We start from the raw sequence: 27939 nt of genomic DNA, 5'->3' as shown, positions 1-27939 counted from the left end.
TCTTCATTCACATTTTTTTCTCAAATTCTCAATACCCATCATCACTATTAGTTTGGCTAATTGCGATTCCTAATCTTCAACAAATCATGTCTATTTTCGTAACAATGGTAAACCTCACACTGTTTGTAATATAATATAATGTGGATTTCTCCTGTTCAGATCGTTCCCAGGTATAATTCTTTACTTGTAAATTGAAAGAGACGTCTTTCTAAACTGACAATTCGTAAATTGCTAAAATCTGCTAAGGTTCATTGAAATTGAAGAATTATTTTTAAGGGGTCACTTCATGGTATCTAAAAATGTATATCCCTAGCTGTGGCCGATACAGAAATGTCGGCAACGAGCACTCCCAGTGTTACCAGTTACTCTTGCGCAATTCTTGGGCGAAAGATGCAAAACAAATACAATAAATACTTTGTTCCTAGGTGATATACCAATCGGCGGTAACTCCTTCGTCCTTCCCCATGGTTCTCTACCTTTTCTTATTTTGTCCTGAAGCAGATTTGCAGGAAACGATGATTTCCTTACTGCTGGAAAGGAGAACTTATTGGGAACACCATTGTCCCAACTAATTTCCACATGACATCATTTTAATTTAAAACTGTCATGTAGAGATTGGCTAGGACCAAGGAAGGAGCAAGTTTTTATGCGCCAAAAATTATATTACACACAATATAACTATAGGTTACAAGAAAGGCCCCTTTAAAGCAATCAACAAAGAAAGGCTTTAAAATGAAGTCATGCCCGCAGGTATCCATTCTCCTCCAAGTAGGATATCACAATTTCAGCCATATCACTGGGAGACTTACAGCCACTTCCTTTCTGTTGTAGTACTATCTGCAAGATGAAGGCCCCGGTCTTTTGAAATGAATACGAAAACCGGAACTAATAAATGATAAACAAATACTGAGAATCCCAGAAATTAAAGTTCAGGACAAAAGTTTCATAAGGGAAAGCGTGAGGCTAAATCTGGTTTATATAGTAAATTAGTAAGCTTATGATCTACCTATCCAATCTAGTTCAGAGAAAGCAAATAAAAAGATATTACAAAAATGAACAAAGATTAGACATCCCTGTTCAGAAGACAACAATTTTCCCCTTCCAAGTTGGATCCCCAACAAAGAGAACTAAAATTTTCAATTATAATAGGGATAGTATTTGCTATTTAGTAGTTAATTGAATGTTGTTTTTACTACACTATTTTTACTCGTTAATTGCGACTCTGTTATTCGTTAACAAAATGTACGGTTGATGCCGATGGTAACTCAATCATTGATTTTACTGAGTAATCAGTGACAGATATTGTTGTTCAAAAAACACGTTTAAAAATGCCAACGCAACAGTAGCGACAAGTACACACCTCGCAACTACACGGTGGTTCATAAGGATCATCTATACCAGTGAAACCTGCATCATATATACCCCACAATATTCATTAGAAAAAATAAAAATAAACATGCTATATGTAACCGAACTGATGATGTTAATGTAGTTGGATAACGCGGATCCAACATTACAGTGAAAATTTATATTAAGATAACCTTTGATCTTTCCAGCTCGAGCAAGCTTGTAGAGCCCCTTTGGGTCCCTAGCTTCACATACCTGTAATGGAACGTCTATGAAAACCTGCAACGTGTAAGCTTTGCCTTAGCGATGATTTAAGAAGAACCTTTCTTGTTCTATAATTGTACAAAATACTATCAGCATGGGCCAAACTACGTCGATTATTTGGACGACTAATAAGAATATTAATATACCTCAATAAAATCTCCTTTCGGAAGTAGTGCTCTACATGCATCTCTATCCTTTTGGTACGGTGATATTAAACTAGTGATGCAAATAACACCAGCATCTGCAAAGAGTTTTGCCACCTCACCTGAAAAATTATGTCTGATTATTAATAGAAATAGACAATCTTACAGGAAGATATAGAGGAATCTAGAAAGAAAAACTCACCAATCCTTCGAATGTTTTCTGACCGATCTTCTGCTCTAAAACTAAGATCATGGTTTAGACCATGCCGAATATTGTCACCATCAAGGATATATGACAGTTTCCCTCTGGAGTGCAAGCTTCTGCTCAGAGCACATGCAATAGTGCTTTTTCCTGCAATTAATAATGATTAACAAGACTGGAAGATTGGAACAGAATGCGAGCGAGAAAACGAATCTAGATTCTAGGACAATGAAAATAATGGTATATCCTAATATATGCAGAAAATCAATACAGGAGATTTCATCTCATTCATCTGCAGAATTATATGAAAACAGACATGAAGTATTTCAGCCAACACCACGCTACATGTTACACATTTTCAAGATTTTTAACTTGCATGAATTTTTTATATATAAGATCACCAAGAGAATAAATTAAAATATAAAACCAAATACTCATACATCATACATTATGTTTAACAAATTGAGGAAAATCACAGTAAGCATAATCATGTATTACATTATACTTAAATTATTTGCTTCACAGATGGGCAAATAAGACTCATTGACTGGGTAGCTAATCTACGGCTAGAACAAGTTCAACTTTTATTTCACATGAACAAGTGTTGAACTAAAGCTGGGATTGATTGAAGACAAAATTGGTAGACCTTGGTTGTAAGATAGGCAACTAAAAATCAGTAATTTGCACTGTGGAGATTTCAACACCGTAACTTGCCATGGCAATTTTCAGTGCCAAAATAGTATAACTATGTGTTGGGTGATTGTAAGCGTCTATTATAGGTGTATATTAGCCCATGCCAAGATCAGTTGAACACTGTGTTTACAATCCTAAATTATTATATTCTAGAAAAATTGAAGAGTAATTAATATGTCCTTTTCTTGACATCTGTGATGTCAAGTGTCAGGTGAAAAATTATCAATAGTAGTTACAAATAGATTAAAGAAATGAATCCTGAAAGATAACACTGCAACATTTGAAGGGTCACGTATATAACAACATTAACAGTAACAAAAAACGGAGCACATACCGACATGAATGCTCACTGTTTCTACTATCATTGAATGTATGACATTAGACAAGATATATCAAAATCACATGAAGCACATCCAGAGCTACAAAACAAATCACCAACAGAATTGGAATCCAAGAGGCATTTAAAATAGGTGGAAAAGAAGTGTGGACTGTATTCTTGCTCAGCGCACAAACCATGTTCTTTACTAGATTAAATGAACTAATAAGACTTTCTGATACAAGAATTATCTAAAAATGCCACAAACCTGATCCACTGAGGCCAGTTAGCCATATAACGCAGCCTTTTTGCTGAAGTAGCTGCTGTCTATCTTGTTTCTGAATTGGACAGTCATGCCACAAAATGTTTGTTGAGTTACCAACATTTGACATCTGGGGGAGATTTTTACCTAGTTAGATAATAGATTGGTTAACTCTGAAACAATTTGAGCCCTAATTCCCTGAAGAATCACATATTCATTCGCTTCAAAGAGAGACAATAAATGAAGGGGGGAAAGTCAACTACCCATGGGTATGCATCAATATCCAATCCTCACAATAATTCAACAAAGTCAACTAGACTTTCAGTTCCACTCAACCAAAATTCAACAAAGAAATCGTTTGTTTCTCTTAACCTCTAGAAGGCTTGGAAAGAACAGTTCAAGCCTCCAAAGATGAACACGAATAAAAGCAAAAAAGGTAAAATTACCTTCTTTTTTTCTATTATTTATGAGCACGACGAAGATGCTTACCAGAAAAGTAGCCTAGCAGGCTTTTTCAGCTTTCAAGAGCCACTCAACAAGAATCTGTTCGTTTTTTTTTTCCGGGAGAAACAAATGCATCAATTTATATTGAATGTACGGCACAGTATAGATGAAAAAAGTTGCTTGCTCTGCTACACGCCACTGAATTATGATTATGACCCACGTAGCTGAGCTGTACAATTTTTAAATGGTTCAACACGAATTTCTTACCTCGCCGTCTTTTCTAATAAGTATATGGTTGAATTTGAATGCGCGTGACCAATTGAAACAGAAGCATTTTTATTTATAACTTAAAATTTAAAAAAAAAATTAAGATTCCGAATTTGTCTAAATTCCTCTCCACACGGTATAAAGAATCTCGTTGAAATTTATCTACAAAAAGACTCTTATAGTTTGCATTTCAGAAAAAGACATTAATTCCAGATTCCAGATCTTGATAGTGAACCGAAAACGAAAATCGCCGTACCAGGAAATGCAGTAGCACATTCCTCTATGTCCGAATCATCCTTTGCCTGAATTGGCTTGAACCAGTCATCGATCAAAGAAGCACCTGTGTTTTCCTTCGCCTTAATCGGCTTCGATCTCGCGTGGGCGACGAAGCTTCTGCGACTTCGGTACAATCCGCCGACATTGATTCCTCGGAGCTTGGCCAACCCTAGCGTCTCCACCGCCGGCGATGGCCCGCTTTCGATTTTTCGGAAGAAGCCGGAGGTATACGGCGGTGGCGGTGCTTTGGCGGTGATCATCTGCGGCGGAGGAAGAAGAATGAGGCGGCGAAAATAATAAAACCGATTGTCTCCGTAACCGTTTTCCGTTATGGCTAATGTTTGTAATTTATATACAGAGCTCAGTGAAGATTTTATTTGGCATTTAACTGTTAGTGATAGCAAAATGAAAGCAGTGGCGGACAGATAACAAATATTCCCAACATAATCATGTAATATCTATATCCCACTTCTAATTAAATGAATTCACTCTCATTTTATAACCTTTACTTATTTAACAAATTGAATATAAAAAAGCAAACAAGAAAAATCAAATACAAAAAAATATAATTAAGTAATGGTTACATTAATAAACATATTTAGTTTTATTACGAGGTCACTTGTTAAGAAATAAATAAAATAATTATTTATAGTAGTATAAAAATACATGCAGAAATGGTAGTGAAGACTATTTTACACTTTTATTACCATTTTTACACTTTATTAAAATTTCGTATGAAGTAATTAAATAATATAAAAATGGCAAAAACATTTCTTCATTTGACTAGATCAATTTTCTTGTGGTTTTTAATTGATATTGGAGGTACTTTTATAGTAATATTAGGGTTGAGTTCAGTGTTTAATTCTAGAAAGTAGTTTAAGAAATTCAAAAACTATCTTTTTAAGTCTTTTCATTTAAAGCCATGGTATTTGCGAAAAATATTTGGATATTAAAGTTAGTTTTATGTTTAACAGTTTTGTAGTAAATACTACCATTTATTTTTTTTTTCAAATATATATTTATAAATTTTAGAATGAATTTGATTTTTACAATTACCATTCAAAATAATCACACTTTATTTTAAATTATTTAACAATTAGTGTTAATTGTCTACACTATTAACTGATGAGTCAAATTTCATAATCGTATTTATGCAGTTTGACTAATGGTTGACAGTCTCGTCTGTACTGTAGCAGACAATTATAGTACTGTATACTAACTTAAATTATATTCTAATTTCTTTTCATTAAATGAGAAAAATGATGAAAGTTTATAATTCTCGTAAGATAGCTAATTCAGGGAGCAGGTATATTTCAACGTTTATTTTCCTTCTTAAATGAATAAAAAACTTAAATATTTAATTTAGAAAAAATTAAGTTCAACAAAACACCGTGCAGAGAAAAAACAAAGCTTGGAAACAACGATAGCATCTCAGAAAATGTAACTTTCTACATGAACATTGTACTAAGAGAAACATCGATGATGTTTTGAGGAAGTAATGGCTGACGAAAGCAATTAGGGTGGGAATGATCGTGTGGCGTGGATGACGTTTTGTCTGAAGTTGAAATCGCGCCATTCATTCTGAGCAGTGCAGACCAATAATTCTGTGTGTTGTCTATTTGTTGATCGCCAAATCATATAAAATGGTTGGATGTAACTTTAATGGGACTCGTGTACTCAACTAGTTTTCTTTTTATCTAAATACCTAAAAGAAGACAAAATGCTGCTTATCTTTAAAATTATGTATTTTAGACCAATTTAATTCAAAAAGCCTAGCACACAGAATTTTCTTTTCACTTTACATGTTTATGTGAGATATATCTTCATAATCTAGAAGGATCATGATTATTAATTGTGCTGATCAGATAGTGTGTCAAAGGGTATAAATTTAAAAAAAAAAAAACTTTTTATTTTCTATAATATGAGTGTTGATTTCTATGTTAAAGTGAATAGATTTATTTTCTACAACAGTTGTAAAGTGTCCAAGATGAATCATCATAATGCATATAAAACTACTGTAAGGGTTAATTTTATTGGTAATGCTTTCTCTTTCACTTTCACCATGCACAATGGATTATTAAATGAGAGTCATTCTCTCACTTATCCTGCATGAGATCTCAGCTGAGGAAAAAATTGATTTTTTATTATGCATTTCAAAGTTATTTTCACAAACAACTCTAATAACGTTTAGTGTTTATTTTTATTATATTTTATATGTATCGAATTTTTAAATGTGGATCAGTAAAAGTATTGATTAGTTTTCGAAAGTTGAAGGATTTTTTTAATAAACATAAGATTTTCAAATTCAATTAAAGATTTTATCAAAATTTAAAGAGTTAAATATGTTTTTAATCCCTATACTTTGGGGCGATTTTGGTTTTACTTCCTCTTTTAAATTAAGGTACAATTTAATCCTTCAACTTTAGAAAATTCTAAAGAGGGACTAAAACCAAAATCGTCCCAAAATATAGGGACTAAAAACATATTTAACCCAAATTTAAAATTTGATGAAAGAGTCTCTCATTTAGAAATTCATTTAAGAATTTTTTTTTAAATTTTGAAATCTGATTATAGATTTTATTGAATTTTAATATCCAGTTAACAAAAGAAATTCATACCAGATTTTAAAATATGATTAAAAAAAATTTAATCCGTTTTCAAGGACTTTTTCAATACCAAATAAAAAATATTTAAATTAAATTTAATAAATATTTATTTAAATAAAAAATACTATCATTTGTTACGGTCATATATATATATATATATATATATATATATATATATATATATATATATNTATATATATATATATATATATATATATATATATATATATATATATATGTATGTATATGTATATGTGTGAGATTTAATGTAAGAATTAGATTGAAATCAAAACTAATTTGTATTGATAATTACACTATAATATCACATGTTATATTAGAGACCTAATAACAATTTTTTTAAAAGTAAAAAATTATAAAATTATAAGTCATATATTAACATGTGACATGCTTTAAAAAAAGCTAATTAAAACATTTTTCAAAAGTTAAAACATAATTAATTTTTTAAGAGCATGACCCTTGACAAACTCTTACTAAAATGAAGACTGTATGAATAATTATATCTATTAAATTTATCATGTTTTATTTTAATGGTATTATTCTATTAAAATGAAATATATTATAAATCATATTTTAAAATTTATTTTAGATGATTTTATGTATGCTGTAAACAATTTTTACTATAAACAATTATTTTAGATTTTAAAAAAAAAATAAAAATAGACAAATAAAATAAATTAAAAAAATTACTTACAAAATAAAATTAGTAAAATGATATTATTTTAAAAAGATCATTACTTAAAAAGTAAAATTAAAAAAAAGAATATATACATAAAAAGAAAAATTATTAATATAGATGATAAAGAAATAAACAAGTTAAATAATATTGTAAAAACTTTACAAAAGAAAATGAGATATTACATTACACATGTTTCTGATTTTTTTTTCTATAAAAGTTTTAGTAGATATGTGGTGGTTGAAAAAGATGCTTCATGGAAAAACCAAGTTTCAGAACAAATCATGATGATTTGATAAAAGTGCATAAATGATGCTTATAAGTAACAATTATTTTGTTGAGTCTTGGGGACTGCATATGCTTCATATGTGGTAAAGTAGTCTATATTAAAAAGATCCAATTGCTTTTTAACTTTTTAACTATTGAAAAAAGTATTTTAATTAGATTCTCCTTTTAAAAAATTTTCAATTAATATTTGTAATATTTTTAAAAGAATTACTTTTTTTTTTTGTAAAATTTATTGTCCATATATATGTATTAGATTCTTAACATGACACGTTATAATGCTAATATATGGTAGGATAATAACACATATTAATATAGAATATTATTATCTTCATTTCAATTTATTTTCTATATTTATCTTTTTAATTTAATTTGATTTTAATACTTTTGAAATGAAATTAAAAAAATTATTTATATATATATATATACTATATTAATATTTTTAATAAAAATAAAATTTCAATATATTATATTGTTAAATAATTAATAAAATATGAATTAATAAAATATATACTACCTATTATTAATTCATATTTTATTAATTATTTTAAAAAATAGGGAAACCAAATTTTCACATCCCGACCAAAAGGAGGACTAGCAATTAAGGTTAATATTTACTTCTAACAACATCCGAAATTAATTTCACTTGTTGAAATTCCGGTTCAGGCTGCGGAATTTTTATGCTAAAAATCTAATCACATTAAAATTGTGCATTTCTATTATACCTGGTAGTCTTTTTTTTTTTTTAAGCCATGCTGATTTTTTTTAGAGTGGTCAAAATATTATTTTTTTCTTTTTTAATATAATTTAATTTTCTAGAATAAGTATTATTATTGAATTATGATATATTTTTATATTTTATGTTTTCTAAAGTGATGTATTCTATAAAAATAAACGATGTTTTGTTTTTTCAAAACTTTAATATATTTATATTTTTTAAATTTTAAAAATAATTAATATAATTATTTTAATTCAATTAAATTAATTTTTTTAATATATTAAACTTATTTTCTAATTAATATTGAAGTAAAAATATATAATAATATAAACAATTCAAATAATAATATAAAACACATTTAATACATAAAAACATAATTAAATTAAAAGAATATATGTATTTATCTTTAAAATTTAAAATAAAAATGTATTAAAATTTTGAATAAAAAAAATTTTAATTTTAAATTAAAGTAAAGGCTAAAAACATATTTAATTTATAAAAATATAAGAAAAACATATATAATAAAATTAAATGGAGTAAAAAACGTGATATATATATATATATATATATATATATATTTTAATATAACATCTATGCTCATTAAATCGATATAACTTTGAGGATACGTCTCAATAAATAATACATCGCATCATTAGATCTTTAAAAGTAGAAAAACTAACCAAATGTTCAATAATATAAAACTAAATAAAAAAATATTTTTTTAATACTCAGATTCTTCTCTTACTTCACTTTACAATAATAATATAATAATGTGTTAGAATTTTAGATTAAAAAATAAAACAAATAAGATTAAAATAACACCACACCCATATAAATATATGTTTGAATGGCTTAAAGATAGATAAAATTAGGAATTGTTATGGAGAAAATGTCAAAATTTCAGCTGTTAGAACATTCAAATATGTTATTTATTTTTTATACTGTATGGATACACCAATGGACTAAGACAAACACTTAAAAATTCTTAACCTTTAGATAGTCATTGAATAATTAATAATTCCTAATCAATTAGTTAAGATAGCAGTTGAGATAGTTAATTATATTTAATTATTAATTAAATTTTGGTAATGAATCATATTTAAAAATAAGTTCATTTTAATATTTATATATTTTTGACACGAGTAAAATAGTTAATTTTAAGCACACATTACTCACTTCTTATTAAATATTATCACACAAAATCCATGACTTCACTTCAATATCAAAAGTTTGAACAAAAAGGAGAAAAAAAGCTACCAATGCAAATTAGATGTGAAGAATTATTAGGAAACTCATTCAGTTTTAAGTTCAGAATACTTTGAAGAAGGAATCTCAATTCAAACCTGAAACATTTTCCCCATGTTTTCAAAACTTCCTTTATCTTCATTGTTTGTGATTTCTCGAGTTTTCCTCCTCCTTTAACGTCATATTTTATTATTCTTTTAATATCCGATCCGTACGGAATATAATGTATAGTATCAATATTTTTTCATTAAAACATATACCTCATCAAAACATTGCTTAAGTGAATTACTCCTTTCTTGGTATACATGATATTAGCATAGAAAAATCGATTTGCAATCACAAAATTTAACATAAATGAGATGAAACATTATATTAAGAAATTTAAGGTTGGAATGAATTTTATAAAAAAAAATTGAAATTTATGTTTATTTTAGAAGAGAAAAATAAAAAATAAGCAAAAGAAGGTGCAATGTTGATGCTCTCTTCCACCATAGTCGAGATGTTAGGTTACAATTGTCAAGTATGTACCACAATCTTCAATTCCAAACAAACTTGTGTATACGTAAGGAGCGTGGTTTGTTTCTGGAGTCAAGTTGACGCTGAGTTCTGCACCCGAAACGCATTCCTGAGTCCAATCATCAACCTCTGCCGGAAAGTCCCGTTCATCTTCGGAGTCACGCTCTCAACATCAACAGAGAAAGAAGACCTCTTCCCCTGACGTTCCTCCATTCTCCCGTCAAACTCAATTCTCGAAGACGATCTCGACCATCTTTCTCCCTTCTTCACTCTACCATTCTCAGTTGGCACAAAATGGAAACTCGCCGAACGCTCTGACCCCAACACACCTCTCTCCTCTTCCCCTACTTTCCCGTCACATTCCCTCAACACTCTATTCATGCACCTCACCTCTTCTTCCAGACTTCCTATGCGCGCATTCGTGGAATCCATCACCGTCTTCAGTCGCTCCCTTTCTCGCAGTGCCGCGTCGCGACGGAGGAAGTCCCCCAGCGTCATGGAACGTCGTCGTTGTCGTCCCTCATTACTCTCAAACCGAAGTTGATGACGTTGAACTTGAGAGCTTGCTATGGCGATGGAGTGGCGAGTATTGAGATGTTCTACCAGCACCGCTCGCATCACCAATCTCAACGGCATTCTAGGGTTTTGAACACACTCTACCAGGGCAACACTCGAGAGCTTCGTGCAATCTATGCAACTGCATATTCCATTTCTCTCATCCTCCGTTACTTTCGCAAACTTGTTTTCCTTCACAAATACCATATATGCCTCTAAGATCAGTAGATATATTGTAAATTTTTTCTTGCTGATAAAAAAAACCTTCGATCCAATAAAACGAGACACGTGTCATACCTGAAGATACCAATCAACCATCTTATAGAGGACGTCGTGGTTCTCGAACCTTCTACCGAATGATTCAGCCACAATTTGGAAATATCGCGGCTGCATTTCGTTCACCTCATTTAAACGAGTGATGCCGTGAACTGAAACAAGCGCTTCAATGCATCTGCTAACGAGACTCGCCGTCGTTTCAGCCTCGGGAAGTAACGGTATGCACGAACGGAGAACCGTTAATGCCTGTTCTGGGTTGGTGCAAACAACTTCGCAGAAGCACGTATCGGCAATGTGGCTCAGGCCGTCTGCTGCCGTCATTCCCAGTATCTCCGATGCCGTTCTGACAACGGCCACGTTGGCCGGCGTTATCTGCACTCTGACGTTGTAACAGAATTCGGCTACAGCGGCGAAGGTCTCGGCCGTTATGTTTAACGGGGGAGAGATAGTGAGGTCCGAAGTTTCCGTTAAATGGCGTTTTAGGTATGAACTTTGCGAAACCACACGGTCCTGGGAAAAAAGTAAAAACGTAGAACATCATGAGTGTCCATCGTTTCATTATCAGCGCAAAAAAGTACAGCGCTTGTTTCTATGTAATTGGCAATAATTAAATTAAAGGAATGTCCCTACTTGTTAGGATTTAAAAGCCGCGCCATGAAAAGCAAAGCAATCACTGATCTAAAAGGGTCATGTCAAGACAAAACAGGGCGTCACTGAAGCTTCCCACAGCATACATGAAATGGATTCTTATGTTATTACTTTCCACTCAACTAATGATCACAACATTGCTTAATCACAAAATAAATTTATAATAGATGGAATACTACACATACTATGATTCACTTTTGACTTTTACAATGTTCATGGGGTTGAGACTTGACAGCAATTGGCAGCATCGTCAATAAGCTTGCTAACTCTAGCTGTTCCTGTAACCTCAATTGAGTGGGATTCTTAGGAAAATATCTTAATGCTGTGTTTTAATAGGAAGCTGGTGTTTTTGAAATCTTCTTTATTTATATATGTATATTCACTTACAATCTTCTTATAATAATAATAATAATAATATTGACAAATTATTTCTATAATAAGATTGTGAAGTACTTTTATATAAAATAGGTGGTTAAACATTGTAATTATATTTAATAAAAATAAGAAATTTTGAAAGCCTAAGGGGGCTGATGTGCATGCGTAGAATTGACAATTGATGTAGGCGTGTAAACAACATTTTGACCTGAAATGCTGAAAAAAATAAAGTAGTCCTTAACGCTCTATTGCTAGCTGGAAGTAGATTCATATACCCTGTTCATAGGTTATTCTCCTATTCCGATGGCCATCCAACATTGTTATTATTCATCCTACCAATAACCAGGTTTGCGTTTTAACTTTTCTTTAACTCTAGGAATCGCAAGTATGAAAACTACAAATTGAGGCAAAGATTTTGGTAGATAAGATTAATGTTAATTTGTTATTATGAGTGTAAGAGTAATTGGATGCGGGTATGATTGTGTATTACTAAAGAATGAAGTTGGTAAAGAAATTGTTTTCCTAAAAATCCATGACTGTAATATTATTATAAGGCAGTAATATTAGTTGAAGAGCATAAAATGAAGCAGAAAAGCAGTGACCTTGTGCAGAGGAAAAGACGTTCCTTGAACACGAATCAAAACATCTGTTTGACGGCCGATTTTCTGGGACCTGGATGAATTTTGTAATATTAAAATGAGAAAGTAAAGATAATGAGAGTGATATATATAAGAAGGAAAGAAAAGATGGAGTGAAGGATTTGGTACCAGGCCTTTACTCTGGAGTGAAGAGATGCAGGAGAAGAAGAGGAAAATGATGGCGAAAGGGAACGAGAAGAGGTTGAAGAAAACTCGCATTCTTCCTCGTAGATGGTCTCAACTGCCCCTAATTGATTCAAAGCCCTCATCTCTTTCTCCCTCGCTTCTCGCACTATCCACAGAAGGACACAGTGCTTTTATTATCATCATTTTATTCACCTTAGTAAGAAACTACATATTCAACTTTTTATCAATAAATATTTGGTATTTTAATTGTTTAATAAGTGCTAAGAAATATATAAAATTGATTTAAAAGTGGAAAATATGAATAGCTACTGAGGTTAGGGGTGGTGAAGAATTTGGGGTGAAAGGCCATAAATGATGTTTGGGGGTGGGAAGAAAACTTAATGGCACATGTGACGACTCATAAATGCTCTCACATTAATTTCGCCGTTGATAAATTTGCCATCTAACTTTCTCGGTCGGATACCCCAGTACCCTATCAAAATAGAAATTATTTTCTTACATCCAGTTTAATTTATGACGTCAAAACTCATCATTTTCTTAAATTCGTTACTTTTTAGTATAGATTATAATATGTTAATAATAGATTATATATTATTATATTATTGATTCGTATATTTAAAATAAATCAATCCCAAATTATCACAATTATAAAAAAATGATAAAAAAAAATTGTTGAAAAAAAATTTTCCTATTTGGTATACGACCAGCATCCTTTACTACCACTTATAATCAATACACTTAAACTATATAAAATAAACAAATTCCGTCCAATTTACCCAAATTATTTTCCTAAATTCTTCTATTTAATTATTATAAATTCAAAACCAACTAAATTCAAAATAAAAATAATACTATGACTTAATTTGACTTTTAATGTTTGGCGTTGAAAACTGATTAAATCATACTAAATTGTATTTTTAATGTATTTCTATTAATATGTAACCGTTTTTTTCAACTATTAATTTGTAACTGCTAAACGTCAAAATTTAATACGACAATTGAAATGTCTTTGATGATTTTTTAGTAAGAAATATATTGACCATAAAATAATTACTTAGACGAATATATTTTATGTTTGTGAGACTTCAAATCAAAATTGTGAATTTTATTTATTAATAGCAATATTACGTTTTAAACTTAAACAAACCTTAATTCTTAATTGAAAATTTTAATAAAGTCTTAGCATACAATATTTTAAGAATTCAATTCATTTTAGATATGTCAACTACTTTATGAAAAAAAAATGTTATTTGAATAAATAATTGTACAAAGTTAGAAAGTTTTATAAAAATAATTGAATTGCTTAAATAAAACTACTGAATACAATGTTCTCGTTGCATCCACATATTTATATTGGACAAAATAAAGCTAAGGTTTCGTGCAACTAGGAGCGACGATTTCTTACATTTCTTCCCCTAAGACAGTAACACATGTTGTTCAGAATTAGAACACAAAGAGACAACATATACACTGATAATGAAGGACTTAGGATCATTGTTGAAGAAAAACACTCAACTCAGACTCTTCCTTACTTAACATAAATAAAAGTAAGAAAAGAAACACTACTAAAATAACATTTATTGTATATGAAACTTTGTGATAAACATCAATCAATTGAAAATTATATTGTATTTTGTGACGAATTTAGTAGTTTGTGACATACTTTGCCTCCTTTGTCAAGAATTTGGACAAAAATATATCATCTTTAAGAATATGGACAAAAGTATATCATCTTTAAAAATTGTCCCAAATCCTAGAAATAACTTTTAAGGTTTTATTGATAGAATATTGTGATTCCAAATTCTTACTAAAAGTTTCATCTACATTATAAATTCGATAGTCATAATTACTGACATTTTTTTTTATAAATAGAATACTCACCAGAAATTATACGTTACAAAATTTATCACAAAATAAATACATTACTTTAACGAATCAATCTTGCTATAGTACTATTTTTCTTGTTTGAATTCCTCCTAATACATTTTCTACTTCTTTGGGTTTGCTAGTGCAATTGGCAGACCAAATAACTTGATTGACTTTATTTATTTATTTATGTGACATTAAATATTTTGAACACTAAAGTTAGGTATTGTGACTGCTAAAACTAGACATTGTAGTAACTTAAAATTATTTAAAAATAAGTATAATTTTGAGTTCATCACCTAAGTAAACTCGTAATTCAATTAAGTTAGCAATGTATTACTATCATGTCTATCTCTTATAAATTGTAATCTATATAAATATGTTAGTATTATTATGATGTTGAACAAATCTACATATGCTTAGACTTTATTAAAACATATGTGCTGAAATTAAGTGGTTAAGTTTAATATATGTTAGAATATATTAATAGAATTTTTCCACATGTCATTATACTAGTGATAACAGTTGATTTTACGTGTTTTTATATGTACATTTTTGTAAATAATTCAACTCCTTCATAATTTTTATCTTGTTTTATCCAATTTTAGTTTGTTTTCATGTTTTTTTGTGTTTTAGTTTGTGTGTGCTTTTTTATCTCTAATCTCTATTTGAGTGTAAAACAAGTCAATACATAACAATTCTAGGGAAAGAAAAAAAGCTCAAACAAGCATGATTAGATAAGAAAGAATGATTTTTAGACAAATACTCACTCTAGGGGTACTAAAATCGCACCCAACACTCCAAACATGAAGAAAAGACTCACATGTAGGGCTATACGGTAATGGATCGCCCTTAGACGACTAGAAAATCACCATTGAACTTCAGGAGAACTCACTGGCCAAAAATGACAGCCAAACCTATAGTATTTAAGTTGCTAGGCGAGAATGGAGTCGTTGGGTGAGTCTATCACTCCTAATATGCGAAAGTGGATATTTAATCATGTTTTCACAAGGGTTTTAAGGATTCTCTCATTCCACACTTCATTCTTCACCTAAAGCGACTAAGAGAGGCCTTTGAAAGTTGTTTTGGGTGCTTGGAAGCTTTCTCTTCTCCTTTTCTTGGGCTTCAATCTTCATCCATAGATGCCCCTTTTGGATTAAAAAGAAAGATGAGTCACAAATTAGAGATGGAAATACAAAGAGAAAGTGTGATTGGATAATGGAGTAGAGGCAAAGAACCTTGGAAAAGGGTGTGCATCTCTGTTTGGTTTCAATTTCTTCCTTATCTATTCAATTTGTAAACCTTAGGTTATCTACCACGAAGAGCTAAACCTATTTTTTTATTTTATATATAATAAACTAAATCTTGTGTATTTTGTGATGTTAATACATATATTTTTCATTTCAAAGTTAATATTATATTTCTATGCTTAATGCTTATTGTAGCTTGATCATCCATGGCTTGATTGTTGGTTCTTGAGGTGTTTGAAAATATCTTTTGAATATAGAATTGAAATTGGATACCTAATGGAGCTTGTATATATGGATATAACTTGATTCATTAGTAATCTTAAGACTCTTGAAATTAATGCATGATTGTTTGTTGAGGATTCAAGGAATTTGGAACTTGATTAATTATCACATACTTAAAGTCATTAGTGATAAGATTTGAGTATTTTTGGTGAGTTGATTTTGACTTGAATGTAGAATTGAGATATTTGTGTATGCATGAGAAGGAAGTGAATGAAATTTAGTATTGATGATTGTAAATACTCTATGTTAAATTTCTTGTTGCATACCAACTCTTTGATAAAAATACAAAGAAAAAAGGTTTCTCTGTGTCTAATTTAGTTGTGAATTAGGAGAGTTGTCATGTTTTTTACAAATCTTTCTATAGAAAATGAATGATATTTATTACTTGTTACGTGTGATGGGTGCACTTGTCATTTTCTCCTAACAATTAGTCAATGATTTATTGTATAATATGTGATTTATCTCAATTTTTATCTTTGATAATTAGTTGTATAAAACATTCAATGAAATGTAATTTTCCAAATGTTTTGTCTTAAGATTATGACATATTATATCATTATGATTGGTGGTGGTTTTTTTTTTTTTTACTTCATCTTAGGCATTTGAATTTTGTCTCGAATGGATAGTGCAAATACTTTGACTTCAAATTTACTTTTGTTTAAAAAAAAAATTATGTAAGACTTTGTTAGATGATGTACGTAGTAACATCAATAGATGAATAAATGGATAAAGAAATCATTTTGACAAATAATGGTTTAGGTGTTTGTTTGGATTGGAGTATGAGTAGAAATGGAAAGAAAAGAGAAAAAAATATTGTTTAGCTTAAGAAAAAGGTGAAACAGTTCTAAATTAAATGAAAATGAGTATATTTCAATAAAGTTTGTAATGAATGTAATTAAAAATGAATTTTTTATTTTTATCAAGAATACAATTTTAGTTATTTATTTTATTATAATAAATGAAAACATACATATTGTATTATATGAAACATACATATCGGAGTTAATGGTCATTTATTATTGAGTTTGATTGTTTAAAAATATATTGCATTAATGGTTAATAAGTGGATTTGCCTGTCATAGGCGCTATATAAATATACTATTGTTGTTAAGGTAAAGACATCTTCTTTTGTCCTAATAAAGTAGTGACATCTTTATGAAATATATCTAACTTGAGTGTAAGAGTATCTTCTGTAGGTTAACCATTCCTCGAAATAGATTGTATTCTCGAAAAAGAAAGAACAATAAAAAAAGAACAAGAAAGGATGACCGACCTTTGGAACAGACAACTTTAAATGTTTTGAGTTAGAAATCTCAATTCAATTCGAACATATATATTTTAAAAGTAAACAACATAATCAATTATGAGTATATTTTCACTTAAATATTTGCATAATAGCATCCAATTCTGTTTCGAGTTATGTAAATAATTGTTTTTTTCTTTTTTTGGAAATTTTCTTTTCTTTCTATTGGGTCAGTAAATCTGCAGGTGTAGTGGTTCTGACAAGTCTATGCATTGGATTGAAGGATGATTACGAGAGGTTGGCAAGAATGGTGAACCACATTAAAATGAAAGAAAAATTATACTTTTCTAAAATGAAAACAACTTATAAATAAATGGTATGGTTTCTACTGCCTTTTCGACATTTATTTCCCATTCGGCTAACACAAAAACAAAAACCTAATGTAAGAAAAAATGAAATTTCTAATCACTTAAACTATCAAAGGTAGATTAAAATTATAATTTAATTTAAAGTTTTAAATATATTTTTATCTTGCTAAGTTTTAAATATATTTTTATCTAATCACTTAAACTGCATCTATATTTCTGAATTCTTTTATTGAAGAAAATAAGGTTGACCCCGTGGAATTCGTTCATCCCCAGTTTCCCGAAACAACGGACAACAACAGAAGAATGGACCGTCATTCATTCTTAAACACTACAAAATTTCGGATCCTCACTCGTTTCCCTCCTCTGCTTCTTCATCTCTCCCCTCTCCATTCATTTTCTTAGACTCCAACGTTACCTTTCACGAGGTTCCAACCTCATTCATTCTCTCCCTGTCTTTCCATGCAACCAAAACGTAACGTAAAATTTTTTAACAATGCTACTACCTTGTCGCTTGTACAGTGTTACTGCATATTAGCATGCCTTTCTCAACGTGAGCTCGGGTTTCGAAAGAGTCTTACAGTCGATTAATAGCAGAGAAGGCATCAAAGAAGGAAAAGATCAAAGCACATTAGAAGGGCGATGGAGAGTTATTTGCATGAAAATTTTGGAGGAGTGAAGTCCAAAAACACTACTGACGAAGCTCTTCAAAAATGGAGGAAGGTATGTGGGGTGGTAAAGAACCCCAAACGACGCTTTCGTTTCACTGCCAACATCTCTAAACGTTACGAAGCAGCTGCTATGCGTCGTACCAATCAGGTAATCAATCTCTATATGAACATTTTGAACCTCGAATGTATAGGTTTGACGTATCTTTCAATATAGATTTCAAATGGGTAGATTCGAATCTATTTATTGACATGCAAATTCATTAAAAGTTTGATGATTCTTCGACACTGTAATAGACCATTTTGCTTTTGAGAATACTCGTAAGCAATATGATTACTCCATTCCCTTCTTAAAGAAATACCACATATAGCATGGGAAGTTGGGACCTCTTCACATGCGGATTCTTAAAGGCTTATTATCTCCTTAATGCAGGAGAAGCTGAGGGTTGCTGTTTTGGTTTCCAAAGCTGCATTTCAATTTATCCAAGGTAAATTTCTTCTTATTTATTCAAAATCCTAGAAGTTTATCCGGTTTTTACACTGTCGTCATTGTTATGTCTATGAGTCTGTTGACTTTGCTAATAATTATTTAAAAATCGTACTTACCATTACAGTTTTTTATCGGCTGATAGTGTAAAGCTTTTTATAGTATAGAATTTAAGCCTATTCATTGAGAATCAAGTTGTTTATCTGTGAATTGTGATCATATATATACCCGCAGGTGTTCAACTAAGCGATTATGTTGTGCCTGATGAAGTTAAAGCTGCTGGTTTCCAAATCTGTGCGGATGAAATGGGGTCTATTGTTGAAGGCCACGACGTAAAGAAGCTTAAGTTTCATGGTGGAGTAAATGGCATTGCAGAAAAGCTCTCAACATCAACCACCACGGGGCTTAGTGGTGATTCTGAATCACGGCGCAGGAGACAAGAGCTTTTTGGAGTCAATAAATTCACTGAAAGTGAAATTCGGAGTTTCTGGGTTTTTGTTTTCGAAGCCGTACAAGACATGACTCTCATGATCCTTGGGGCGTGTGCTGTTGTGTCTCTGATAGTTGGCATATTAACGGAAGGATGGCCCAAAGGTGCTCATGATGGCCTTGGAATTGTTGCGAGTATCTTACTAGTAGTCTTTGTGACAGCAACAAGTGATTATCGCCAATCGTTGCAATTCAAGGACTTAGACAAGGAGAAGAAAAAGATTTCCATTCAGGTTACAAGAAACGGTTATAGGCAGAAAATGTCAATATATAATTTACTACCCGGTGACATTGTGCACCTTGCCATTGGAGACCAAGTTCCCGCGGATGGCTTATTTGTTACAGGATTTTCTGTGTTGATTGATGAGTCAAGTTTAACTGGTGAGAGTGAGCCAGTGATGGTGACTTCCCAAAACCCTTTTCTTCTATCTGGAACCAAGGTCCAAGATGGATCCTGCACCATGTTGGTTACCACTGTCGGGATGAGGACTCAATGGGGCAAGTTGATGGCAACTCTGAGTGAAGGAGGAGATGATGAAACCCCATTGCAAGTTAAACTGAATGGAGTAGCAACCATTATTGGGAAGATAGGCCTATTCTTTGCAGTGGTTACCTTTGCAGTTTTGGTGAAAGGACTCATGGGCCGCAAACTCAAAGAGGGAAGATTCTGGTGGTGGTCAGCAGATGATGCAATGGAGATGTTGGAATTCTTTGCCATTGCGGTTACCATTGTCGTTGTTGCTGTCCCAGAGGGGTTACCCTTAGCCGTGACATTGAGCCTTGCATTTGCAATGAAGAAGATGATGAATGACAAGGCCCTGGTGAGGCATTTGGCAGCTTGTGAAACTATGGGATCAGCCACAACCATATGTAGTGACAAGACTGGGACACTGACAACCAACCGTATGACTGTTGTGAAAACATGCATTTGTATGAAGGTCAAGGAGGTGAGTAATAATTCTAGTTTGTCCTCTGAACTCCCAGGTCCTGCTTTGAAAATGTTGCTTCAGTCAATATTTAGTAACACTGGAGGAGAAGTTGTGGTTAACAAGAAAGGTAAGCGTGAGATCTTGGGGACTCCAACAGAGTCAGCACTGTTGCAGTTTGGCTTATCATTGGGTGGGGATTTTCATGCAGAGAGACAAACGTGTAAGATTGTTAAAGTTGAGCCATTCAACTCTGAGAAGAAAAGAATGGGTGTGGTTTTAGAGATCCCTGGAGGAGCTTTAAGGGCTCATTGTAAAGGTGCTTCCGAAATAATTCTGGCTGCTTGTGACAAGGTGATAAACTCAGATGGTGCTGTTGTCTCCATCGATGAAGAATCGGGTAATTATCTCAAGAGTACAATCAACCAGTTTGCTGGTGAGGCACTAAGAACTCTCTGCCTTGCATATATTGAATTGGAAAATGGGTTTTCGGATCAAGACTCTATTCCTGCAACTGGCTACACTTGTATAGGAGTTGTTGGTATCAAAGATCCCGTTCGTCCTGGCGTTAAGGAATCAGTTGATGTGTGTCGATCTGCTGGAATAATGGTGAGAATGGTTACGGGAGACAATATAAATACTGCAAAGGCCATAGCCAGGGAATGTGGGATTTTAACAGATGATGGCATAGCCATTGAGGGTCCAGACTTCAGAGAGAAGTCTCAGGAGGAATTGTTTGAGCTAATTCCCAAAATTCAGGTGCTTCATATACTTGCTATATGAGTAACATCTCTGATTCATTCAATCCTTAACGAGGAACATGGTTGGTATTCACTAAATAATATGATATGTTCAATTTTCTTCTAAGGTTATGGCTCGATCATCACCTCTAGACAAACATACACTAGTGAAACACCTACGTACCACGTTCGGTGAAGTTGTAGCTGTAACTGGTGATGGAACAAATGATGCCCCGGCCCTTCATGAAGCTGACATTGGACTTGCTATGGGAATTGCTGGAACTGAGGTGAATCAATTGCGATGATAAGCTTGGCTTAATAGGGAATGTATCTAACTCCTTTGAGATGTTCACATGTGAAAAAAGAATAGTGTTTAAGATCATTACTTTTTATCAGCAGAATCATATTTAGGATATTTGTTTCATTGTCCTTCATACGAATATATTGTGAAAATCTAATATGACCCATTCCTTATAGAATATTTGTAATCAAAAGAATAGGAAAGGGAATGGTGACTATGATCAAATAATCTCAAACTTCTAAAGCAAGGAGATTTGTGCAGGTTGCAAAAGAAAGTGCAGATGTCATTATTTTGGATGATAATTTCTCCACAATAGTGACAGTAGCTAAATGGGGGCGTTCAGTTTACATAAATATTCAAAAATTCGTACAGTTCCAGCTCACTGTAAATGTGGTTGCCTTACTAGTGAACTTCACGTCAGCATGCATGACAGGTTAAAACATTATTCCTATATTGTCTTTCAAGCACCCTTTCATTATTTTTCATTCCGTTGAAAGTGCAGTGGTAATTATGCTGAAAAAGAAAAAGATGTTTTTTATGTGTGATTTTACGTGAATTTTGTCTTTAGGCAGTGCACCCCTCACAGCTGTTCAACTTTTGTGGGTGAACATGATAATGGACACGCTGGGAGCACTTGCACTTGCAACAGAACCTCCAACTGATGATTTGATGAAGCGTGCACCAGTTGGGAGGAGAGGTGACTTCATCAACAATGTCATGTGGAGGAATATCTTAGGACAAGCATTGTATCAGTTTGTGGTGATATGGTTTCTTCAGACAGTAGGTAAATGGGTCTTTTTCCTCAGAGGCCCGAATGCTGAAGTGGTTTTAAACACTCTTATTTTCAACACATTTGTATTCTGTCAGGTAATCCTTCTTAAACACTCCTCCTCACAGAAATTTACTAGCAAGTTCAGATCATCACGTGCCAATAGTCTGAACTAATTTTCCTGATTACCGAATGAATGATTTCTTCAAGACTTTTAGTAACCTTAATTATGTTTTTCTATGGAACCTTAACGTGTTGCCTAGGCAGATGCATTAGAAAATTTGCCTGACTAGACATGGATTCGTTTGGTTATGCAGGTTTTCAATGAGGTAAATTCACGTGAGATGGAGGAAATAGATGTTTTTAAAGGCATATGGGAAAATCATGTATTTATAGGTGTCCTCGGCTGCACTGTTTTCTTTCAAATCGTAATAGTTGAGTACTTGGGAACCTTTGCCAACACAACACCTCTCAGTCTGGTACAATGGATCTTCTGCTTAGGGGTTGGATATGGAAGTATGCCACTAGCAGTTCGCTTAAAGCAGATCCCCGTCTGAACCATGCATGAAGGGTATCCAGTTTATAAAACACAGCTTCATATTTGTTATGTTACTGTGCTTCGAGGTTCCATACTCTTGTACAGGTCTGATATTGGTTGAGGTTTTCTTGGGTAGGAACCAGAGTTTGATCAAATAAAAGTAGAAATGTAGAGTCTCGTGCCATTATATATAGTTAGTCTTGTGTAAGCGACTATCAAACAACCTCTTAGCCATGTTTTATTTAGCACCCGTTGTTTATTTTTCAAAGGCTAGTAGAAATTTAGGCTAGAAAACCTGGACCATTTTTCAGAGTGGATACTGTTCATTATAGATTGAATATGATTGTACAACTATGCTTCCAAATATTACGTACATACACCATATTTCTTGCTATAGCTGACATGTGACAATATCAATCACTCATGCAAAATTGTTATTTTCCAAGATATTTTCGTTTACTGAAATAATTATGTGAATCAATAACCAGTCTTTCAATTTACCGGAACAACTTTTAATTGATTTTTATGAAAGGGTAATTCAGAATCTGCTCTTATACACACACACACACAAGTGCCAGCGTTGTTTAGTTATCTCTCCTCCTCAGAACCACCAAACACATAGGATTTGAAAAAAACTGCTATTCGTTATTAATAACTTATTAGAAAAATACATGTAAATTAATATCATATTATTCTATAGTATGAAAATGCATGGGAATCCAATATAATAAAACCTTACATAACTATGGGATGTGAGTTTGATTTGCACTAACAAAAGCTATGCATGTCTTGCACCTAAACTTCCCATTTAGTGTTGATTCGGGTTCTTATGAAATTGAGTGGAGATGGTAAGCAAGGTACATATCCTGTCAACAACTTATTATCGTCCTCATCATCGTGCCTTTAACTGTTTGTTCTTCAATCTTGTGGATGGAATTCTCTAGGCAATGGTAGAAATAAAATCTGTTGAATTTTATACCTATGGACCTAATAGGGGAAATTAACTTAAATTTGGAAAAACAATCATTTTAGTTTGTGTTATACTAAGACACCCTCATTTCTTTGTTATAAACAGCACTAGGGGGATAAACTTTCCTCGTCTGAACTTGTATCTTGTCTTGCATGGTATCTGTTGAGAACAGGTAATGATGCACTTGCGGCTATCCTGAAGGATCTAGCTGAACCAACCACAGTTCTGTCTTGCATCCTTCCCACTTCTTTACAGACTTGATCCAAACTATTTAGAAAGTCTCTCACAATCATAAAAATTCTGAAAGGGTGCGCCTCTTCCTTTGCTGCATCACCATGAAAATAGTCTGTAACTTCTTTCACAAGGAACAAGGCCTTTCTCTCATCAGCCTTGATCCTAACAATTTCCGCTTCAGCGTCTTTAAGAAATAGCCCAGTTGAATTAAAGAAATTTCCATACATATCAGGCTTTCTGCATTGCAAAACTAAGCTCACTTTATCTAGCCCACTTTCAAGCTTTGAGACATAGCTTCTCAACACATCCGAATCCATCCCTGCTGCCTTTTTGACATTACCTAGGTCTCTACTCAGTCCGGCCACAACCTGCAATCCTTTCTTTCTGAACTCGTCCTCGTTGTATTGGGAAGTTGTCTGGTTTTGAACATTTTCGTTTGCAGATTCACCACCTGTTCCTTCAGATCTAATGATCTCTTGGACCACAAAGTGGAGAAGCGTTGTCTTCCCATCTGTGCCCTTTATATCTACCAGTTTTAGAAGTGTGTCTAGTTTGAAGGATTTAGCATCACCACGGTTTGTGTCAACATTCATTCTGTTTCCTGTCCTTAGAACGGCTTCAAGAAGTTTGAGAAATAGCCTACTGTGCTTTAATTCCTCACTTGCAGCCTGGTAAATGTGAACCGCTGATTGATTAATTTATAACGATGAGGCATAACAATTGAAAACGAGACAGTGAATATAGAAAGGGATGAATATAATACCTCGAGTGTCTGAAAGGACTTCCTAAGGTAGTTAACTTCTGTTTCGAAATTAGCTCTGTATAGCATGGCTTCAATTCTTTTAAAAGCTAAAGGGATATCAAGCACTGCTTTGAGAAATCTTTCTGCAGAACCAAGTCTTGATAGGTCACCATCATAATTTTTAAGTTTTATTTCCTCTTCCTTTGTTAGAGCCATCTTCACTAGAGTCTCCAATAACTCAGTTCCCAAACCTTCAGGGTTCCCTGTGTCATTCAGAAATCGATATCATGTATCAGATGAGAAATTAGTAATATCATGCAAAGGAAGACTGAAACTGAAGCAATAGAAAATTGATACACTCACGGAATAAAACAGAATATATTTGGAACAAAAATAGTAAAATAATCTGTCTTTATGATGACACAATCATGGCTGTGAAACAGTATGGCACTGCTTTTAGGGAAGTTTGACCGTTACAGCTAAAAAAGGCAAAGCTGAGTAGTTGATGAGATTGTGACAGTACTAGGTTGGTCCATTAAGATGCCAAGGGCAATAAAATTAATTCCTCTTTCTCGTGTAAAAGTGTAGAAAGAGCCACCGGGATGTTTCACTGTTGTTAGTCAAGACTTATGCAGATGTTAATAACCATATCATGCTATGATTAAGGACAATAATATGATGATTCAGATTTTTTTACAACATTTTGATATAACATGTGTCATTTTTTTTTATTAGATGTAGTTTTGTGTTTTGTTTTCTTATCTCCCCTAAAATATCCTATCCTATATTAAATAATCTAAGAAAAAGAATACTTTGGAAACATTGTGTGTTTGTTGTTTTGGCAGGTAAAGCTGCACAAGGCAACAAAATATCCGATTTATTGTGCAGTTGAAATGCGATTACTCTCCATGTACAGAGAAGAAAAAAAAAAAAAAAACTTACCATCCAAAAGAGCTTCGCAGACCTCATCTCTTGTGACATTAAGTGCCCTTAGCAGTATAGCTATGTTTTGGGATTTCTTGGGGTCTAACACCCTATTTTCGAGTTCAACAGGGGGAAGAACTGATCTCCTACTGACAGTGTGTTTAAAAGCAGAAGCTGTAGATTTGCAGCCAAACAGGGTCTCCATCATGTCCTCGTTTAACCTACACACACCACAAACAAACAAACAAACATTAGTCCACCCATTACAGAATCACATTAACTACAATAACTTATCTCAATTACTTACTGAAAGGAGCTGGATTTTAACTGATCCCACACAGTGGTACGGTCCGAAGTAGCACAAACTTTATCCCAATGCAGAGCCTTCAACTTGGGTTTCGCTCCGCCCACGTCATCGCCTGCATGCCTTTTGTCAACTTCCTCGGTACAACCTTTCCTTACACTAACACTGTTAACAGAAGACCCTCCTCCATTTCCAGACCAAGACTCTCGCTGCTTCCTTGGCACAGAGGACGAAGATGCACTAATTGACGCAGACCAACCCTTCTGAGGCGGTGGCGGCGGCGGCGGCGGCGGTGGAGGAGGAGGAGGTGGAGGAGGTGGAGCGGCAGGCTTCATAAGATGAGTCAAATTCGGTGCTGGTGGAGGCGATGAGAATTTTGGTCTTCTAGAAGGACCCATGCTAGTTACTTTTTCTATTTGCTGATATTTGGTTGAAGCTGGTGGCGCCTGTGCCGGCGGCGGAGAATGCTTCGCCGGCGGTACGACCATGTTTCTGATATCCGGCGAAGGAGCAGAGAACCTGGATTTCGGTGAAGTTCTCTTCGAGTAAGGAACCACCGGAGCAGCAGCAGCAGCAGCCGGCGCTGGTATGGCTGCGGCGAGACAACTGTGGCGCGAGACGGGCGTGAAACAATTCTCTTCACGGCTTAGCGACGACCCGTGCGGCGAGTGAAATGCCGTCTCACAGCTTTCCTCCTCGGACGATGACGATGAGTCGGAGAATCCTGCCGGCGGCGAGTGGCTTTCGTCCGGTGGCTTTTGAGGCGGCGACAGCGGCTGCAACTCGGGACTGGGGCGGTAACGGTGATCGGAGTTAAGCTTAACAGAATCAAGCTTTCGATAAGGAGATGTCATAATGTTCGTTACGTTGGGTTCGGTGAGCGACGTTCTGGCGGGCTCCACTGTTCCAATGTAGAGGAAGCTCGAGGGTGGTGGGGCCCGCGGAGAATCTTCCGGAAGCCTACGAGAAACGAGTTTCTGAGTTTCCACTGGGTGTTTTGCTCTGTGCCGGTACAAGAAGAAGCCCAAAGCGGAGAACATTCCCAGGGTCACGATTCCCACGGAGATCGCAATTGCCACCTTCTTCGCGGGCTTCGTGGGCTGTGTCGCCGTCGGGTTGGCGATCACGGCGCCGGAGGATGTCGCCGGAGGCAGGTTCTGAACTGGCGGTGGCTGCCCCGCGGGATACTCATTGAAGAAAGGAATGTCGGGAGAAGAAGGAATATCCGGGGGCGGAGGGGGCGGAGGGGTGAGTGGCGGCGGAGCTGAGAGCTCCGGGAACAGAGGCTGGTGGAGAATCCTTCTGGTTTCATTGAAAATGCGGAATTGAGTTGTGTTGGTAGGTGTGGAAGTGGGAAGTAGAGAGAATGATGATAGAATGAAAAAGAAGGTGAAATGATGATGGTGAGGTTTCATAGTGAATTTTGTGGCCTTCTCTGCTTATTATCGCCTTTTGTTCTACACAATAATACATCTCTGGTTTTGTTTACGCAAATTACTTAGCTGGAAAGACAAACAGAAAAGAAAAAATAAATAAATAAATAAATAAAGAGAGAGGAAACTTCTTTGGAGTAAAAATAGTAAGTAAGGAACATATATAAGAACATAAGAACGAGGATGACAGTTATGGAGTGTGTTGTTTTTGTCTGGGTGGTAAAGAGGCCAAAGCAAAGCATAAACTCTTTGAGAGATGCCGTGAAATCCTCACTTTATCTTTTACACTTTTCAGTTAAATATATAACCATAGAAAGATGGTGTCGGAATCAGCTATAAACACAGCCAACTGCTTCAAAACTCAAGCAAAGGAGATGCCCTGTTGATGGAAGGGAATCCTTAATCAGGACCAGAACACGTTACCTACATAGGAAAGAATGCGTATGTATTAAATGTTATTAAATTGCAACTACAATAACATTATAATCAAT

The 27939-nt window shown here is 33.7% G+C and overlaps 4 protein-coding genes across 9 annotated transcripts; 1 reads left to right on the top strand and 3 right to left on the bottom strand.

Annotated features, from left to right (window-relative positions):
• Positions 1-228: 228 nt before the first annotated feature.
• On the bottom strand, positions 229-4675 carry LOC106769169 (adenylyl-sulfate kinase 3). 5 transcript variants are annotated; one of them, XM_022783360.1, is made up of 8 exons: positions 4195-4332; positions 3717-3770; positions 3234-3374; positions 1957-2106; positions 1758-1876; positions 1542-1626; positions 1361-1407; positions 229-885 (listed from the first exon to the last, which is right to left on the bottom strand). In XM_022783360.1, exons 3-8 carry the CDS (start codon positions 3355-3357, stop codon positions 739-741), a joined length of 672 nt encoding a protein of 223 aa, XP_022639081.1. In that variant the 5' UTR covers positions 3358-3374; positions 3717-3770; positions 4195-4332; the 3' UTR covers positions 229-738. The 5 variants fall into 5 exon arrangements, with proteins under 5 accessions (XP_022639081.1, XP_022639082.1, XP_022639080.1 ...); XM_022783361.1 differs by having other exon boundaries at positions 3234-3357; XM_022783359.1 differs by lacking the exon at positions 3717-3770 and having other exon boundaries at positions 4195-4675.
• A 5453-nt stretch (positions 4676-10128) lies between these two features.
• LOC106767195 (BTB/POZ domain-containing protein At3g49900) lies at positions 10129-13087 on the bottom strand. Its single transcript, XM_014652034.2, has 4 exons — positions 12900-13087; positions 12735-12804; positions 11131-11619; positions 10129-11025 (listed from the first exon to the last, which is right to left on the bottom strand). Exons 1-4 carry the CDS (start codon positions 13037-13039, stop codon positions 10351-10353), a joined length of 1374 nt encoding a protein of 457 aa, XP_014507520.1. The 5' UTR covers positions 13040-13087; the 3' UTR covers positions 10129-10350.
• Positions 13088-18565: 5478 nt separating this feature from the next.
• On the top strand, positions 18566-23146 carry LOC106767812 (calcium-transporting ATPase 2, plasma membrane-type). Of its 2 annotated transcripts, XM_014652764.1 has the most exons (8): positions 18566-18742; positions 19025-19079; positions 19313-20969; positions 21192-21252; positions 21362-21520; positions 21796-21967; positions 22103-22401; positions 22621-23146. In XM_014652764.1, exons 1-8 carry the CDS (start codon positions 18566-18568, stop codon positions 22858-22860), a joined length of 2820 nt encoding a protein of 939 aa, XP_014508250.1. In that variant the 3' UTR covers positions 22861-23146. The 2 variants fall into 2 exon arrangements, with proteins under 2 accessions (XP_014508250.1, XP_014508249.1); XM_014652763.1 differs by having other exon boundaries at positions 19313-21252.
• A 336-nt stretch (positions 23147-23482) lies between these two features.
• LOC106765635 (formin-like protein 6) lies at positions 23483-27793 on the bottom strand. The gene is made up of 4 exons (XM_014650324.2): positions 26019-27793; positions 25730-25932; positions 24809-25050; positions 23483-24713 (listed from the first exon to the last, which is right to left on the bottom strand). Exons 1-4 carry the CDS (start codon positions 27428-27430, stop codon positions 23919-23921), a joined length of 2652 nt encoding a protein of 883 aa, XP_014505810.1. The 5' UTR covers positions 27431-27793; the 3' UTR covers positions 23483-23918.
• Positions 27794-27939: the final 146 nt, after the last annotated feature.

The sequence above is a fragment of the Vigna radiata genome, chromosome 7 (assembly GCF_000741045.1).
Source record: "Vigna radiata var. radiata cultivar VC1973A chromosome 7, Vradiata_ver6, whole genome shotgun sequence".
NCBI lineage: Eukaryota > Viridiplantae > Streptophyta > Magnoliopsida > Fabales > Fabaceae > Vigna > Vigna radiata.
This window is presented reverse-complemented; position numbering and strand designations above follow the sequence as displayed.